This window comes from Mesoplodon bidens (genome assembly GCF_964165515.1).
Source record: "Mesoplodon bidens genome assembly, chromosome: 2".
NCBI lineage: Eukaryota > Metazoa > Chordata > Mammalia > Artiodactyla > Ziphiidae > Mesoplodon > Mesoplodon bidens.
In genome coordinates this window covers 140,720,555-140,739,376 of record NC_138177.1, presented here as the reverse complement: position 1 = coordinate 140,739,376, position 18,822 = coordinate 140,720,555, and the positions used below count along the sequence as shown (strand labels likewise).

The 18,822-nt window shown below is 50.9% G+C and overlaps 2 protein-coding genes across 6 annotated transcripts in view; one reads left to right on the top strand and one right to left on the bottom strand.

Moving 5' to 3' along the window:
- The window catches only part of TTC4 (tetratricopeptide repeat domain 4), a 41,706-nt gene extending 36,935 nt beyond the window's left edge, over positions 1–4,771 (top strand). The window contains exons 9-10 of the mRNA XM_081226597.1: positions 1,428–1,510; positions 3,579–4,771. Of these exons, the coding sequence (XP_081082723.1) occupies positions 1,428–1,510; positions 3,579–3,681 (186 nt within the window). The 3' untranslated portion in view covers positions 3,682–4,771. The remainder of the gene's footprint in view (positions 1–1,427; positions 1,511–3,578) is intronic.
- A 7,565-nt stretch (positions 4,772–12,336) lies between these two features.
- PARS2 (prolyl-tRNA synthetase 2, mitochondrial) lies at positions 12,337–18,071 on the bottom strand. 5 transcript variants are annotated; one of them, XM_081226321.1, is made up of 4 exons: positions 18,022–18,071; positions 16,320–16,411; positions 15,478–15,649; positions 12,337–14,593 (listed from the first exon to the last, which is right to left on the bottom strand). In XM_081226321.1, exons 2-4 carry the CDS (start codon positions 16,383–16,385, stop codon positions 13,137–13,139), a joined length of 1,695 nt encoding a protein of 564 aa, XP_081082447.1. In that variant the 5' UTR covers positions 16,386–16,411; positions 18,022–18,071; the 3' UTR covers positions 12,337–13,136. The 5 variants fall into 5 exon arrangements, with proteins under 5 accessions (XP_081082447.1, XP_081082448.1, XP_081082449.1 ...); XM_081226322.1 differs by lacking the exon at positions 18,022–18,071 and adding an exon at positions 17,572–17,971; XM_081226323.1 differs by lacking the exon at positions 16,320–16,411 and having other exon boundaries at positions 18,022–18,070.
- Between the last annotated feature and the right edge of the window lie 751 nt (positions 18,072–18,822).

The following is an 18,822-nucleotide window of genomic DNA, read 5'->3' as shown; positions in this document are numbered from 1 at the left end:
CATCCCATCAGGTGCACATAATTTCAAATGTCCCATTACTGATGATGTTCACCTTAGTCCCCTGATTGAGGTAGGGGTTTGCCAAGCTTCTCTGCTGTAAAGTTACTCTTTTCCCCTTTGTAATTAGTATTTTATAGGGAGGTACTTTGAAATGATACAAATATCTTATTCATCAAACCACCAACATAATCATTTATATCAGTGGATTTATGGTTTCTTACTTTATTCATTGAGTTATAATCTATTACTGTGGTTATGTTATGCTCACATTTTCTCAGATTTGGTCAGTGGGAATGCCTTCAAATTTGCTTCTGTGTCCTTTTGACTTGTCTCCATTTTTAGAGCGCTTCTTGCTTTCTGTCACAAGATGTTCAAGGCTCAAATTGTGCTTTCCTTGCCTTAGCTCTAGAATCAGCCATTTTTCCCAAGGAGGGCCTGGCTCTTTTTGGTGGAAAATGACATTTAGAAGTCAAGTAGTAGGTATATTCATAAGTACAGGGGTGAGGGGAGGAGGGTGCCCACTGCTCCCATGCTGTGTATGTGTGTGTATGAGCTCTCACTGGTATCTCCAGTTCTAATCCAACATCATCTCTTTCTATATTTTTAACAGTAGCTTCTATTATTCTTAATATATTTATTTGTTTGATCAATCCTCCTATATTTAATCCCCCTCCTGTCACCACCAGTGTCCCCTCTCCCTCGGGGAACCTTCCTCACCTCACTTGGATTCCTGACTCCCCCGATCAGGCTGCTGCCCCAGCACAGTGCCCTCCTCATCCTACATGCACTCTGTCACCCCACGCTGCTTAACCACCCTGCACGAATCTCTTCCTCATCCTGCGTGGGTCCTCACTCCCCTCAGCAGGCCCCCTCCTGCCATGAGTGGCTGCCCTTCTCACCCTGCTTAGCTGGCCAGTCCGCAATGAGGATGCCTATCTCCACTGGCCGGTCTCTGATACCCCTCACCCCCCAGCATCCCTCCTATGCAGATGTCTTCCTCAGCCTACTTGGGCTTTGACACCTGCACAGGGCTGTCCCCTGTGTGGACATCTCTCTTCCCCTGCTCTGGGCCACTAGTGCTTTCTTTCCCCACACCTAATGGCTGTTGCACAGAATTGTTAGGGAAGGGAAGGCTCATAGGCCTGGGCTTTCAGTCTTGGCTCCTCTGTTTACTAGCTGGGTTTAGTCGGTAAGTTATTTCCCCTCTGTGAGCCTTGGTTCTGTCTTTGGAAAATGGAGCCAGTAATACCTTTCTTAGTGTCGTGGGAGAGGACTGAGTGCTTTACACTCCACGACTCTGTAAGGGAGGCATTCAGCTAGTAACAGTTGCATGTCTTTAACGTTTCCCCAGACTTGGCCTCAACATGCCTAGTGCTGCTGAAGCCCTTTATTTGTACCTGACTCCTGCTCCTCTGTTCATCCTGCAGGTCTACTTTGAGGATGACGACGGGTCAGAACTGTACCGGGTGCCTCCCAAGAGCACCCTGCTGCAGGTGCTGCAGCACCCTAGGTGAGTCACCTTCATGGGGCTGAGTAGACCAAGAAGGATGCTCAGGCACCATCCCAGGGATACAGCCAGGTTCTCGTTCCACCACTGAGTGTTTGCCTTGTACTCCCCTCCCTTCTGCCCTGGATACAAAACTGTGTGAGACAGCGACCACAGAGACTGTCCTGGGCCATCGGCCAAACAGGTTGCAGTGTGATGACTCAGCCCATTGCACTGCAGCCATGACGTCCTCAGGGAGAGGTCAATGGGGTTTGTTGAGAAAGAAGAAGCTGCCTGGCTTTTGTACCAAAAACAGCTGGGATGGCCCTCCTATTCCTAATTGTGCCTGTGTCGCCTGATATTGTCACATGGAAAGAGCATTGGCTCTTGAAGTCAGACACCGTCATTTAGTGGCTCTTTGGCTCTGAGCACATACTGCCTCCCTGGGGCTGTTTCCTCATCTCTAAAATGGGGATAGTACCTGTTGCCTACATATTTCTCAGGTATTTGAGAGAGTAGGAGTCACAGAGCTCTGATGAACTAAGGGGCAGTCTTGCTGTGAGAGGGCACCTTTGTTAGTTGCAGTGGCAGCCAGTTGGATTTGGCAGTTGTCTCTTTCTTCAGCTTTGGGGTGTTCCTGGACTATAGGAAATGCCCTCAGTAGCTTTGTAAGGTGACTCTTGGGCTACTCTTCCCTAAGCTTTGAGCGAAGCAAATGTCTTGCATCTACGCTAAAAGAGCTAGGGCAACGAGGGTGGTTGGGCGTGGTGGGAAATGAGGCTGGAGGACCAGGTAGGGCCGTGCGCAACAGCCTTAAATGCCCTAAGGAGCACGAACTCTATCCTGATGGTGGTGTATGGTGCCCCAGGGGGTGTTCAGGTAAAATTTACCAAGGAATGTACAGAGCTTGTGTACTCTTCAGTGGTGAAGCCTGAAGTAGAGGGTGGATTGGAGAGAAGTGTAGGAGGCACGTTGGGATGGGAGTTGGTGATGTGCTGACTGACTTGGTGCGGGTGTCCAGCTGGCCTTGGTGCTTCTGCTTTGGCCTGGCAGGCAGGAGGTGAAGGTTTCTTCAGATATGGTCCATGACTTCTCTTGGCAGCACTTTTTTCTGGCCCTAAGTCTCCCTTCTAGTTTATAGACACATTTTTAGCTGTTCATTTTCTCAGTTGTTAGCAGATTACCCAGAATTCTTTAAAGGCCCAAGGTCTACTCTACCCTGTCTTCCAGAAAATGGGGGAGAAATCTAAACAGAAAGCAGACTGATTTGTGGAGGAAAACCAGTTTCATGCTTCTCAGAAAGTGTAAATGCATTGGAAATGATTATTTTTTAAATGAGTAACATAGGCAAGCGGCTTAGCACAGGTGACTGGCAACTTCAGACCCTTAACTGGGTGCTGGGCCAAGCTACAGGCTCCTCTGTCCGTACCCAAGCCCATGGGGTGCTGCTAACACCCCTGGACCTGGGAGGCCAAGGCCTTGCCTAGCCTGCCCACTCCATTGCTTTATACCCAACAGCTGCAAACCCTCTAGTGACCCGCACCTCCTGGCTTTTGCTCCCCCATGCCCCCTCTCTACCCCTTTTTCAGTTAACACAAGCTGAGACATGGCAGCTTCCCGGAAGCCTTTCCTGATTCCCCTTTCCCATAGAGGGAATCACGTCCCTTGGGCTAACACCGTACCTCACAGATGCTTCTATAGTTGTGCCTTGCTGTCATTATTTATTTCCCTCCCCCCAGAGAGGGATGGTGATTTTTGTTTGTTGTTTAATGTGTGTTTTCAGCAAGGGGCCTGGCTTACCCTGGCCACTCACTGTTGAATGAAGGAATGAAAGCGTGTTCTTGTTTTATTTCACGTTTAGCCATAGACATACATGATGCTATAGGACTGGCCCAAAGGTTCTCGCTAGGTTCTAAGGGAGAGAGGGTCATGCTAATTTGCAGACTTATAAACAACCAAACAAATAAATATGCTGAACTCGCATTTTAATGTTGACTCATATCTAACGGTTCACCTTGACTTGTTGGGAAGGTCCATGGATGATTAAGATTGCAATTCAATTAACCCCTCTCTTTTATTGTGTTCACTGCAGGTACTTTGTAAAAGCCCTGACACCAACATTTTTGGTCTGTGTAGGATCCTCTGCTTTTCGCAGGAATTATCTCCGGGGGAGAAAGGTGCGCCAGGTAAAGTGACCGGCGCCATGCTGTGAGAGCCAGGCCCCCTGGACCTCCTCCCCCCTCCTCCTCCTCAGCCTGGGGTCTAGCACACTTGAATCAGCAGGACCTACTCCTAGAATCCAGCGGTTTATTTCTGTCACCCTGGGGACAGGCCTTCCCTGCATTGTGGTTGGGGAGGAGCTGCCGACTTCCTGAACTGCAGCCTCTCTGGTCAGAGTGCTGAGCTCCAGCTGGTCTTCACTCATCTCTCTTCGTACAAAACTCCGTGCCTTGGTCACGACATCCTTGGACTCACTGTGAGCTGTGTTACCCACCAGCCTCCATCTCTGACCTGAGGAACCCACTGGACTGTGGACGCTGACTCACAATCCAGTGACATGGTTCTGAACCTTTGCGGAGTCAGAGGCCTTAGAGAAGCTACAGCTCACACTGCAGACATACACAAACCATGCTTGTAATTGTAAGGTATCAGAGCTGAGAGACTCGGGCCTCCCGTGACTTCACGAGCACAGACGGCTGCTTTGTGGGGATGCTGTAGATCCCTTGGGGTGAGATGGGGCCAGGAAAGCCAGGTCCTATTTCTGTATCTATGAAGACCTACAAACTGGGGTCCTCCAGACCCCCTAAACTGTTTGTCACTTTTCCTGATCTTTGCAGTGTGGAGAACTGTGACATACTTGGACAGTATGTCACAGTTTTCACATTTCAGAATTTTATGCCTTTTAAACTGGGAAACCTTTTTGTATGTTGAGTCACTGTCATACGTTGTATTTTTGCCTGCAGCTTTTTGCTTCCTCCTTCCTAGAGGATTTTATATACCCTTACCTTGCGTTGCCCACCCTGTCCCCCAGGGAAGAGTGTACTTCCCTGCTCCTGATGCAAAGGGATGTGAGTGGACATGTCCAGACCGAGCTTACAGAACATCGTGTGGTAGGCTTTTGCTCTTTTCCCTCTGCCGTGGGAACATGTTTCCCAGAGAGGGGCTGTTCCTTTAGCCTGAGTGTCGGATGCTAAGGCACATGGAGCAGAGCTGAAGCAGCTGGCCTGTAGCCATTGACTGTAACATGAATGAGAAATAAATGTTTGTTGTAGTAATAAGCACTGAGATTTGGGGATTGTTTGTTACTATAGCAAAGCTAACTAATACATCATTAAACTGAAACCAGCTGCTGTACTTAAGATCGACTAATTTGGGGTTTTGTGCTGTGCCTGCCTTTGTCTTTGAAGCGCATTTTGCTGTGGAATATTTACAAAGGACCAGGCAGCTTTCTTCCAGGTGCAGGTCCCTGCCTGTGGCTTGTGGCCAGAGAGCCGAAGTCCAGCCTAAGCCTGGCTTAGGCCACACTGAGGCCATCCTCTCTCACTTTCCAGCTGGACTCCTTACTTTGTGTAAGAGGCTAACATTCAGCTAGCAGCCACCCCAGTAGGCATTGCAGGGTTCCCTGCAGGAGCCACCACACTCTCATGGGGCAGAGCAGGTTCCAGGGTGCCGCCTTACTCACCTGTGACACAGACTGGTTACCGTGCCACCTTCTGGACACTGAGGCTGGGGTGAGATGCCAGATGAGAGCAAATTGTACGGTCAAAAGTATACGCACCTTGAGAACGATCCTTATGTGACCATCATCCCCGTCACCCAGCCCTTTCATAAGACTCTCGGCAGTCAAGTCCTCAGTCGTTTCTGCTCCACCTTCTCTTCAGTCCCTGCCCCAGCTCCAGCTGGGGTGGGACACAGGCAGAAAGGGGAGAAAAGGGACTTAGGATGGCGAGCTGTGAGACCAGAGGTAGGATCCTGGTGCTGCTGACTTGCTGTGACTGTGAGTGAGGGACGGCCACGTGGAGAATGGTCCCTGTTCCCCCCTCACAGGCATGTCTGAGGCCCTGCTGTGCAGACACCGTTTGCAAAGTGCTCAGTGCAGTGCCTGGCACATAATTACTAATAACCAACTCTTAACTCAGTGAACTATACGCAAGGGCACATCCGTGCACACCCGTAGCACTTAGACCAGTGATTCTCAACCAGAGGCAGCTTTGCATCCTGGGGGGACGTTTGCCAATATCTAGAGACATTTTTGGTTGTCACAACTTGGTGGAATGCTAGTGGGTGGAGGCCAGGGACGCTGCTAAACATCCTACAGTGCACAGGACAGCCCTCACAGCAAAGATATCTGGCCCAAATTGTCACTAGTGCTGAATTAGAGAAAGGCTGCACTAAACCTTCCAGAAGGTAAGCTCTCAGTGGGCAGGGGCCAGGTGAGGGGCTGGTCTGACTGCCCAGGCCTGACACACAGTGGGAACTCGAGTGTGTGCCGATGAGTGGATGGAAGAATGAAGGAACTAATGAATGAAAAAAAATGAGCCAGAGTCCTGTCCCAAGGCCCCACTTGCATACACACAAGCACTAGTAAAGGCATTCCCGAGCTCACACCCAGTGTGGCCACCTCACACCTCTTCCGGGAAGGCTCCTGGCCTCCCAGTCCATGGCTCTGCCTCCTCTGACTTCTGCCATCCTCTAAGGGTCGCCAGGTGAGTGAACCCAGTTCGGACTTAGGAGTGACCTACAGAAGTTAGGATGAGAACCTGGCTGGGGTGAGGAGCAGGGGGCCCCGTGAGCCCCACCTGCCTGGCATGTGTGCCCACACCCCCTTCCAGAGCACAAGGCCTCACCCAGCCTTGCCCCACTGCAGTGGCTATGATGGTGGGCAGCGCAGCCCAGCTGAGCACAGCCAGGAGTGTGGGGGAAGGGCCCTAGGCACTCCCCTTCCTCAGGGGCGGAGCCTGTGGGGTTGGGGGACAGGTGGCCCTCATGTGAAGCGGATGCATGCGGTGGGACCTGTGGGCCTGGCCTTCACCTGCTGCCTCCCCAGCCACCTGCCTATGCCTGGGATTCCAGCAGAGCCTAATCAGAGCTCCCCACAAGTTCTTAACCCCTCGCCACCTCATTTTACAGATGAGGAAACTTAGGCCCGGAGGAGGGACAAGGAACCAGCATCCTTGGCATCCCCGACTTGAGGCAGAGCCTTTCCCACCATCCCAGGGCCCCTCCTTCCCACGAGACTAGAGTGTGGCCCTTCGCAGGGCCAGGGGTCAGGGATGGAGGTGAGACCCCCCACACACACCCTGTCTGGTTACCTCTGTGGATTTAGGGTGGTAGCTGGAGAACTGGGTGGAAGAACAAAGCCCTCTTAAGCCAACCCCTGATGAAACACACTGCTGGCAGTTGCACAAGGGCAGGCAGAGATGATGGCCATCAATACGGAGTGCAAGCGCTGTGCAAACCAGGTACCTGAATTCTCTCATCCTAACAGCCATGCTCTCAGGTCTGTGATCCCAAGTTTATGAATAAGGAGATGGGGGCACGCAGTCTCACCAGTGAGTGTCAGAGCCAGGATCTGAACCCCAGCATCTCACTCCAGAGCCCACCTGCCTCCTTTCCCATGTTCCTTTCATTCCATTTGCTTTACAGACATTTAATGGGCACCAACCAAGGGCAGGGCATCAGCCAGCCTCTGCCTTCAGGGCCATGCTGTTGAGTGGGTGTCATAAACCTAACCCTGGGCTGAGAACTGCTCCCGTGAAGAGAAATGCAGCCACTACAAGCAAGTCTGGCCATGCCCCTGCTCCCTGTTCCCCCATCAACACTCTTGGTGTGGCATTCAAGGCCCTTCAGGGTCTGGCCCTTTACCTCTGCAGCTCCCTCTGTCTCCAGCCTCCTTAGCCCAGCCATCCTGGCCTCGGTTCAGCTATAGGGCAGGAGGGTACACTGGCTAGAGTATCAGCTCTGGAACCACGCTGCCTGCCTTCTAATTCCAGCCCCATGACCCACTAGCTGAGTGGCCTCAGGTACCGGTCCTCAGTTGCCTCATCTGCAAAATGAGGATAACAGCATCTGCCTCATGCAGATGCTGTGAGAATTAAATGAATTAATCTATGTGTAGCACATGGAACACAGCTTGCCTCATACCAACTATTTGTTTAATCTATGGAACTTAACTTTTTATTCTCCAGTCTTGCCATGCTCTTAGCTTTGGACTTTTGCACATTGTTTCCTGTCTGGAAGACTTTCTTCCACTTCTTCCCCTCCCTCCATTCCCACTGTTCCCCCCTTTACTATTTAACACCTAGTCTTCCATTAGGCCCAGGTGCCTCTTCCAGGAAGCACTCCTGGCTTCTTATCACACGTCCCATGATACCTGCACCATCCCTACACTTACACTACACAGTAATTGTCTGATTACTGGATGGTTGCTCCCGCTTCTCTGGAAACTGAGTCAAGGACCCTGAACTGTGCATCGTGTACTCCCAGGACCTAGCACAACACCTGCTCAGCACACAGCGGGTGCACAACAAATAATTACTGACTGATGACACAGGCAGGAGTGATGAGTCCTGAACAGATGGAGTGCGGGGAGCCACCACACATGACGGATGTGGGCCGTTCAGTTGAAGAAGGGATTGGTGGGGTTGGGAGAGGTGGGAGGGTCTTCAAGCAAAGGCAAGGAGCCTTGAAAGGACATATTCCACGGGTAGCGTGCGGGCTGGCTGGGCTTGGTAGTAACGGCTGCCATCTATTGGGCACTTAGGATATGCCAGACAGCGTCCTAGAGTGCTTCATGTGGATGGGCTCAATCCTTGCAACACCTCTGGGAGGCCAGGAGCTCAGCAACATTTTACTGAGAAGAGTAGCACAGAGAGGATAAGCAGCTTACAGAGCCAGCTAGTGAAGAGTGGGCCAGAACTTGAATTCAGGACTCCCCTAAGCCCCTCAGGAGATACTAACAGTAGCAAGACTGGGCCTCTGCCACCAGGAGTTGGCAACAAACCCAGAGGCCCTTGCCTGCTCACTCCAAGGTCGTGGTAGTCTTGGCGCTCACTGTGACCTGCAATGTCCCCGACATGTCTACCTGGGTAGAAGAATCCAGCCTGCAGAAACCCCTGCCAGCACCCAACATCCTGCCCATGGCATTTCCGTCAGAGCACGCGCTTTCTGGGTGAGCTGGGCAACAGGTTCTCTCCTTGTACATGGGGTGTCCTCACCAGTAAGTGCCTCCACCTCTCTCTCCCGGCCCTATACGGTTTTAACCACAAGCTTATGAGCAGCCTTGAGAGCTGCTGGCTTAATAGGAGTGGACACCATCCCCGCACAGAGGAGGGGCCTGAACGTGGGAGCCTAAAGTTGCCACCCCATTGTGGTGGCCCACGTGCACTGCCCACCCACCTACTGAGCACAGAGGACTAACTGACCTTCCATAAGGGCAACTGCCACTTCCCAAGCACCTGCTGTGAGCAGGCACTGCTGTCCCCGTTCTACCGATGAGGAAGCACAGGGGTATGAGAAGTATCTTGCACGAGGTCACATAGCTACTAAATGGCTCAGGCAGTCTGACACCAGAGTCTCTAGTCTGGGTCACTATGATGTAAGTCATTATTTTAAATTAAGTGAAGTACCTTGACTTTTTTTCCCCGAAGTTCACAGTAACATCATAAAAATCTTTATTTTCCACATTATAGAAAATTTTTTAAAAATCCTCTTCCTAACCCTAAAACAAGGCCGTGTGTGCCCTTGATGCATAACAATTCTAAAATGCATTCTGGCATCTAGGTGTAGAAATGGACAGTGGGAACTCTGTGAAGAGGCCTGGCGCTCAAGTAGTTAAGGAAATGACAATTTCGAGATTTCTGCAAAGCTCCTTTATTGATAGCCCAGCAGGTGTTTCTTCCATTAAAACACCGAATATTAATGGAGCGCTTGATTTACATTCTAAACTTGATTTACACGACGGTTTTGTTATGCACCAGCCTTTGTCCTCAAGTATTATTTCTGCTAAACACTTCTCAGCCAGTTGCTTCTCCATCTCCCCAAGGAATGAGCAATGATAATACAGCCTGTACCTGTTATTTTGCCAGCAACCCCATTTCATCAATTTATGGCAAGAGGTAACATTGGCAAGTTCAGAAAGGAGAGAGGAAGGTACACGGTTTGAAAATGTCTGTCTTTCCTCTAAGGAGATGGAACCATTCTGCAGGCGTTACTTAATTCTTGCTCGTGGCACTCCCCAGGAAGGTTGTGAAGCAACATATCAAAAAAACAAAACCCAGGTCTTGAGATAATGTTAACAGCAGAACCTGAGCTCCCAATGGGGGTATTTCCTAAGTCATCCCATGTAAGGGAAGCATTTCCTGAGACCACACCAAGGGTTAAGCTTTTCATATGTCAGCTCAGCCAACCCTTAGACAACCCAGGGAGGTAGGTACCATTATCATGAGCGCATCTTACAGATGAAGAATCTGAGATACACAGATGCACAAAGCACAAGTTATTTGTCTAAGATCACATCCCTGCTACGTGGTGGATTTAGGACTGTCTATTCAAGGTTCTGGTCTTTCCACCAAATTATACTGCCCCTGGCTACAGGACACTGGCTAAGTAATCAGGAGACCTGGGTTTCAGTTCAGCTTCACCATGAGCAAATCACTGTGTTCCTTGTATGTGTCTCCCTTGGAAAATACAGCATGGGTACCTGTTTCAAACCTACAGCACTTCTGTAGCCCAAAGGCTGACTCAGCCAGACATCATTCCCTCCAACAAGATGGACCCAAGGTAGCCTAACTTAGGGGACATAGCACCTGGCCTGCAATCAGGCGGTTTGCCAGTAAGATGGGTTGTGGCAGGTTAATTCCCACTGCAGGCCTGTCTCCCATCTGTGAAACAAGGGCTGGACAGGCATGCTCCAAGTTCTCCCATTCTAAAGGTCCATGATTGTACATCACCCTCAAATCGTTCTGTGTCATACACATTTATGAGCGTTTTAAATTAATTGGTTCTCTATTCCCTGAGTCTGATTTTTTTTTTAATAAGGAGGCAAATGCATATTTATTTATTTATTTTTGGTCGCACCCCGCAGCATGTGGGATCTTAGTTCCCCGAGGGACTGAACCCGTGCCCCCTGCAGTGCAAGGGTGGAGTCTTAACCATTGGACCACCAGGGAAGTCTGAATCTGATTTTTAAAAGTGCTTATTCTTGGGCTTCCCTGGTGGCACAGTGGTTGAGAGTCCGCCTGCCGATGCAGGGGACACGGGTTCGTGCCCCGGTCCGGGAAGGTCCCACATGCTGTGGAGCGGCTGGACCCGTGAGCCATGGCCGCTGAGCCTGCGCGTCCAGAGCCTGTGCTCCGCAACGGGAGAGGCCACAACAGTGAGAGGCCCGCGTACCGCAAAAAAAAGAAAAAAAACAGTGCTTATTCTTACATTAGGCTAGCCTTCCATAAATAAGTAGGCTTATGGAACACAAATTAAAAATTAAAAATATATATTTAAAGCACCCATTTGCACGAATTCTAATTTCTCTACTTCAGGCTAACTGATCAGACAGACATAAATAATCTTTTACTTATTGGAATCATTTTGCCCAGGCAGAGGCCATGCAGTATAGTGGGACAGGAACAGGTTTTGGTCAGTACTCAGATTCTAGCTCTGATACGTAATAGCTGTGCATCCTTGATTGAGTTGTTTAAATGGAGTTTCAGGTTTCCTCATCTGTAAAATGAGGATTTCACAGGACCTACCTTGCACAGTTTTAAGTTCTGAACACGGCATATAAAAGGGCCTCATAGCACAGTGGCACATGCAGGCCCTCAACAAATGAATGACCAGACCACTGAAAGCAGAGAGCACACATCAATCTTACAATGCACAACTGAAATGACTCAAATACTCAACCTTGCAATGTAGCCTCAGAAGGCACTCCACCGACTTTACGAATCAGAATCATCTGGGGAGTTCTAAAACTGCCAATGCCCAGGCCACACCCCAGAACAGAACATCAGGGTGGGACGCAGGGGATTCCACTGTGCAGCCAAGGGTAGGATTCCTGCCTTACAATCCAGCCTTTCTGGGTTTGCTCTCAGAATCCCTGTCTTCTGGCCTGAATGCTGGCCCAGAGCCCAGCGGTAGGCCTGGGAATCATTAGGAAAGCTGATGGTGTGTGCTGGGGGTGAGGTTACTGTGGCAGGAACAGTGGTCACAAGCTGCAGGGAAGCTGTTTGGCAGGTAGAACAACAGGCCGAGACAAGAACTTCAGTGCACTAGGAATCAGCCTAGGACCCCAGCCTCAGGGAGCTGACCATCCACGAGAGGCTGGCCGCCATACAGTGAGCTGTGCCCGCCAAGTGACAAAGAAGGGCGTCGGTGCTGAGCAGGCGAGCATAGCGGGAGCCAAAGACAGAACCACTGCCAGGAGCTGCCGAGCATGTTTCAGGAGGTGGTGGCTTTGACCTTGGCCCCGAGAGATTCTTGTTAGGTTTGGACAAGCCATGACCCTGGGGGCCGAGGGTGGAGAACCTGATTCTGCTCCTGGAAGCAGGAGCAATGAAAGCTCAAGCCCGCTGCCAGTTCTCCCCAGGGCTCAGGCAGAGACCTTCTCTTAATATTCACCGCTGTCGTGCGTGGCGCTAGGATGCAACTCTGCACGCAGGACGAAGTCAGCATGGCACTTGAAGCCTGCTGCTCCTCACATTTGTGGGAAGAAATGGTTTAACACACATTTTCCCAGCCACCCAATTTTCTTTTTTGAGTGGAGAAAGAGTAGAAAAATGAAAGTCTCCAGGCAGGAAGCCACTGCACTGTTAACATGGCAGGTGTTAGCACTGTTTCCAATTAACATGCAAGGCTCATCCCAACAGTTTGACTTTATTCAATCAATATAACATGATCTCAGTGCTAAGCCACCTCAAGAGGAAGGGCCAGGTCTCTGGAGGTGGTTTGGGGGCCATTAGCTAATTGTATTTACTTTCTGGGTAGCTTAGATGATGGAGGATCAGAGGAACAGATCAGATCTGATCTGCCTGTCATGAACCTCTTGGGGAACCAGCCAGTCACAGCTGTAAGGACCTTACAGATCTAGTTCCATTTTCTCACATCACAGATGGGGAAACTGAGGCACCAGCAGGGGAGGGGTCGTGTCCAAGTCTCCAGTGAGTCAGTGGCAGTCAGGTGTCCTGATTCTTCTCCCCAGACCATCAGGCCAACTTCTCAATGGAGGAAGACAGGCGGGCTGCCTCTCTGGACCGAATGCAGCAAGAGGCCCGTGGTTGGACTGCTGGAGCTGGAAGGGCCTCGGCCACTGGGGAGGCCCCATCCTACACATGGGAAACTCCTCTGAGAGAAGGGAAGTGACTCTCCTGAGGGTCAAGATGACAACCTGGCTCCTTCTAGCCACTACCCCCGAATAGAATATAAAAGGAATGATGTGTGGCAGCGGGGCCAGCCAGACAAAGGGATCAAGATAATGACTTTAAATACAAATAGTCGGAACAGATGACTGGATAACAACTGGTTTTCCTAACATGGTCTCACCTTCCACGAGCTGCCCTCTTTCTGGGGAGACCAGCTCTGGAAAGCAGTATAAGAAAGGCAGCGTTAGAATGAACACCGAGACTGTGAGATGCAGTGGGAGGGGTCCAGGGGGCGTTTAGACAACCTGCACTTGGCTCAGTAATTCCAGGACTCCCTCTCTGGTGAGGAAGACCACCTCTCCGGTGTTCTGGCACCAAACCTCAAACTGTGCGGGGTCGTCCAGGGCCCTCTTGCCCGCGATGATCACAAAGGGGTAGCCGAACTTGTTGGCGTCTTTCAGTCTGTTTCCAATGGTCAGATGGGTCCTGTCATCCAGCAGGACCTCCCCTCGGAGCTGCGGCACCGCCTCTGTGATGTGGTCATACAGGTGCCCCGTGAGCTCTGCGGCCGCCTCCTCCTTACTGCCCTTCTTGGGGGAAATGAGGCAGACTTGGTAAGGGGCCAGGAGGCCGGGCCAGCGGATGCAGTCTTCTGTAGCGAGAGCTTCAATGACAGCGGCCAAGATCCGCGTCACACCCAAGCCATAGCACCCCATTTCAGCCAGGGATGGCTTGCCGTGGACATTGGTGAACTGGGCACTAAAAATGGAGGAGTACTTCGTGCCCAGGTAAAACGTGTGCCCAACCTCGATGCCTTTGGTTTTGGTCAGTGGCCCCTGGCAAGCAGGGCAATTTGCCTGTGACAAGTCCAGAGTCTCCATGTTGGCCGAAAAGCCGCAGCTGGGACAGACTGCAAGCCGGTCCTCTCCGACGTCCACCAGCAGCTGGAACTCGTGAGACATCGTGCCCCCGATGCTGCCCACGTCTGCCTGGACCTTGACGCACTGCAGCCCCAGCCTGTCAAACAGGCTGCTGTAGGCATCACACACCAGGCTGTAGGTCTGCTGGGCAGCCTCAGGGGAGGAGTCGAAGGTGTACATGTCCTTCATGTAGAACTCTCGGCCTCGGAGAAGACCAAAGCGGGGCCTGGGCTCATCCCGAAACTTCCTCGTCACCTGGTACAGCAGGAGTGGGAGCTGCTTGTAGGACAGTGTCTGCTGGGAGGCAATCAGGGCTGTAATGGCTTCCTCGTGAGTTGGTCCTAAGCAGTACTCCTTGCCGTGTCTGTCTCTAAGTTTTAGCAGCTCCTTGCCCATCGAGTCCCACCGGCTGGTGGCTCGCCAGAGCTCTGCTGGGCTGAGGCTGGGCATGTTGACCTTCTGTCCCCCGATGGCCTGCATCTCCTGGTCTATCACCCGCACAAGCTTCTCCATGGCACGGACAGTATAAGGCAGGAGGTGGTAACAGCCGGAGCTTGCCGGGTGAATCAGGCCCACCTGCAGCATCAGCCGCTGGCTCTTACAAGTCAGCTCGCCAGATCTGCCCTCTAGAGAGAGCACCTGGTCTTCCCGAAGGTTCTGGGGCTGGAACATGCGGGACAGCACCAAGCGCTTCCCTCTCCCTGGGGCACGGTGGTGAAACCTGTGAGGAACGTACCCCGAGAGCTGGTGACTGCAGGTGGCCAAGGCAGGCAGCGCTCTGCATGTTGTCAGCAGCCCTTCCATCTCAACCCAGCGTAAGGAGGCACTTGCGCCTGAAGAAAAACGAGCCGAGCAGAAATAGGTGTTAACTGTGATCCAACACCCTGCAGTAGTCAACACAGGCTGGTCTCCAACAAACTTCTACAACCACCACCGATCTTGCGGATGCAAATCCTTTCTTTTCTAACATCCTAGCAGATCAAAGTACGGTTGTACTTCTCTCACCATTTACTGACGTTTAAAAAAAAATCAATATTTTCCCGTTTACGGGACTTCCCTCGTGGCGCAGTGGTTAAGAATCCGCCTGCCAATACAGGGGACACAGGTTCGAGCCCAGGTCTGGGAAGACCCCACATGCCGCAGAGCAACTAAGCCCGTGCGCCACAACTACTGAGCCTGCGCTCTAGAGCCTGTGAGCCACAACTGCTGAAGCCCATGCGCTATAGGGCCTGTGTGCCACAACTACTGAGCCCACGTGTTGCAACTACTGAAGCCCGTGCGCCTAGAGCCCGTGCTCCACAACAAGAGAAGTCACCGCAATGAGAAGCCAGTGCACCACAACGAATACTAGCCCCCGCTCGCTGCAACTAGAGAAAGCCCGCGTGCAGCAACAAAGACCCAAAGCAGCCAAAAATTAAAAAAAAAATTAAATTAAAAAAATATATATATATTGGGGCTTCCCTGGTGGCGCAGTGGTTGAGAGTCCGCCTGCCAATGCAGGGGACACGGGTTCGTGACCCGGTCTGGGAAGATCCCACATGCCGCAGAGCGGCTGGGCCCGTGAGCCATGGCTGCTGAGCCTGCGCGTCCGGAGCCTGTGCTCCGCAACATGAGAGGTCACAGCAGTGAGAGGCCTGCGTACCGCAAAAAAAAAAAAAAAAAAAAAAAAAAAAAAAAATATATATATATATATATATATATATATACATATATACACATTTTTTTTTCCCGTTTATAAAAATACAACAGCATACTGTGGAGACACCAATGAGTGGTGACAGCATTGGCTCTGGAATCAGGCAGCTTGGATCCCAGTCCGGCTTCCCAATAACTGCACCCTGTGTAGCTTGGGACATGTGACTCAACTCCTCTGTGCTCAGTTTCTTCACCTGTAAAATGAAGGGACCCACCATATAGGTTTATTGTGGGAATTTAGAGAAGAGTTATAAGAAGTTATTAGAACAGTATCTGGTATATTCTATGAACTGAATCCAAGTCTGCTAGAGAAAAACAGAAACCAAAAAGAAAGGAAATCAACTATAATCTCTCAGCCCAGAGACAACCGCTACTGACGATCCCTTGTCTCTTTTGCGAGCCCTGTCTTTGCCCACGAGCCCCCACCCCACCCATGCCTTCAATGTCCTTAATGTCTCTTCCCCCCTCACAGCACACAGTCCCTGGTCAGGCCACACGCTCATGGCTCCGAGTCAACATCTCCATTCTGTACGTTGTGCCTCTTAAGCTTCACATCTACCCATTCCACTGCCTCCTAGAGAACACACTGCATGAGTACTTCACACTCAGCACCCCACAGGGAGCTCGGCATCTTCCCCCTAAGCCTGCCCCCCGTCCAGCGCTGCCTGTCACTCTGAATGGTAGTGCAAGCCACCCTTTGTCCAAAACAGAAAGGCAGGTTCATCCACTCTGAGCTCTCTCTGTGCCCCACCTTCACCAACCCCTCTGGCCCTGTGATTCCTACTGCTTCACTTGCTTTTGATTCTGTTCCTTCTCTCCACCTCCACAGCCTCCACCCAGGTCCAGGCCACCATCATCTCTCACCTGGGCTACTGCAACAGCCTCTTCACTTGGGCTCCCAGCTTCCAGGCCCACCTTCCTCCAATCCATTCTCCACGCTGTAGCCACAGGGGATACTTCCAAAACACATACAGCAACAGCTTTTCTTGCTTAAAATCCTCCAACAGCTTCCTACTACCCTTAGAATCAGGTCTAAGCTTCTGACCTTCACAGTGCACATGGCCCCATGTGAGCTAGCTGCTGGTCCCCTCTCGCCTCCTCTCACCAGTGCCCTCTCTGTGCTCCAGCTTCAGCACACTCATTATTAAAACACAGTTCCCTTTGCGTACCAACATCTACTCATCCTCCAGGCCTTAGGAGTGCCACCCTGTCTTCTAGGATGCGTTTCTTGACCCACTCCCCATACCCCAAAGACCAGCTTCTCCTGTAGCAGCCCCTGATCCCCTATCAAACACCAATCACTCTTTGGAGTTACTGCTCCTTCGGCTGGGTCTTCCCCCAGGCAGTCAGCTCTGTGGAGCTAACTCGCTCACCACTCAGCACAGAGCAGGGGCTTACTAGACAATTGTCTAATGAATGAGCATGTAGGTTTCTTTATGATTTTACAAAATATTCACACATTCCTAAGGGCAGTACAGCATTTCATTGACTGACTAGATCAAAAACGATTCTCCAGAGAGTTGTTAATTTTCTCTGTTGTATGTAATCTACAACAGAAGCCTTTCTTTTCTTATATATTTGGGAGAGATCTTCAGGAATGGAATTACTGAGTCAAAGGGTATAAACTCTTTCAAGGTTCTTGATTTATGTTGCCAAATTCAGTGAGCACCCCAAATCTTCAGCAAATCCCATGGGACAAAACTCTTCTGCAGTATGCTGAGAACAGGTTACTAATTCCCCTCAGCTCTGGGAAGCTCAAATCCCCCCAGGTGGTTCCCTCCAGCTTTCAGCAGCCTCAGTCCTCCAGCTGGTCTCCTCCAACCTCAAGCAGCTTCATCCATTTCCCCTGGGCACTGTACAAATATTATCATTTCCTATGTGGCCTATGACCTGAAAACGGCTGGGAGGCACGGCCACAGAGCCCTAGTGTGACTGCGTGGAAAAGTGCAGGCCTGGAGGCAAGGCACACGTGGTTGACACCTGGAGCCATCACTTACAGTCCCACCTCAGGCCCGTGGCCCAAGCCAGAAACTCCTTCACCCCTGACTCCTCCTCAAGCAACTGAGTCTGTCTCCAAGATTTCTCTCAAGTCCACCCCCTCCTTTCTTTCCCTTACTTTCTCAGCTTGGGTTAAGAAGGCCCTCAGTACAGCTTGCTACATTACGGTAGCCCAGTGGTTCTGAAATTTAAGCAAGCATCAGAATCACCTGGAGGGCTTGTTAAAACACTGATGGTGGGCCCTCATCCCCTGAGTTTCTGATGCAATAAGTCTGGGGTGTGGGCAGAGAACCTGTATTTCTAACAAGTTCCTAGTCACAACGACCCAAGGCAGACAAGGAAGGAAGTCCTGCAATTTCACAACGGAGGAAACAGACTAGGAGTCGAGAATTATTCAAGAGTTTGTGATGGTGACCCCGCCCCAATCCAAGGACGAGATGCACGTGGGAAAACGGACACCACAGTCCTCGGTCTCCGCGCCCAGAACCGAGCCCTCTCTTCATTCCGCAGCCCCTCCCTCAGCCCGTCCCTCAGCACCCAGCCCTCACTGTCACCCACGATCACCAACCGTAGTCCCGGCGAACGCCGACCCCGCAAGCACCGCCACGCCGGGCCACCGCGCCTGCGCCAGGGGCGTGCCTGCACCAAGCTCCTCCTCCTGTCCTTCCCGCCAATCACAATGCCGCGCTCACGGGGACTGGCCCCACCCCACTCTAGACGCCCGTGAATTGCTTGCCGGAAACTCAGGCAAGGAGAGAGAATGGGCTCATAGGTTGGCAGCAATAAGTAAATCACCGTCCCGGAAGTGCCCTCTAGGATTGAGGGAGGTGTAACTCTATGGTCAAGGCCTCGGGCCTAGGTTTTGAGTCTGGTGTTCCCGCCCACTGCCAGGGCCCGCCCCACTCTCTGAATAGGAGAACCACTGGCTATAGTGTAACCATGACAACAGTAAGCCATGCGGTTTCGAATCTACCCTCTGATTTTACAGGCTATCAATTTAAATAAATTAACAATTTTTAAACAATTGGAATAAGACACCTTTATTTAATCTTTAAGACACTAAATCAAACTTTCACAAAATATTTTTTGAGCAGCTACCACGTACCAACAGCTTGTAGAAGCTGGGAATAGTGAACAAAATAGACAAAGTTTCCGGCATTCAGTATTGCTTACATTCTAGTCAATAATCCAATACAATGAAATTTAAGGGAAGGCCAAAGAACTCAAGATAAGTGGTATTTTAATGCAATTAAAATTTTAAAAAAATACAAAAACTGACATCGTGAACAAGTTATCAAAATTTTATATAATGACAGGATCCGTTAGTCAGATGTTGTTAAATGCTATGGAGAAAAATCAATTAGGGAAG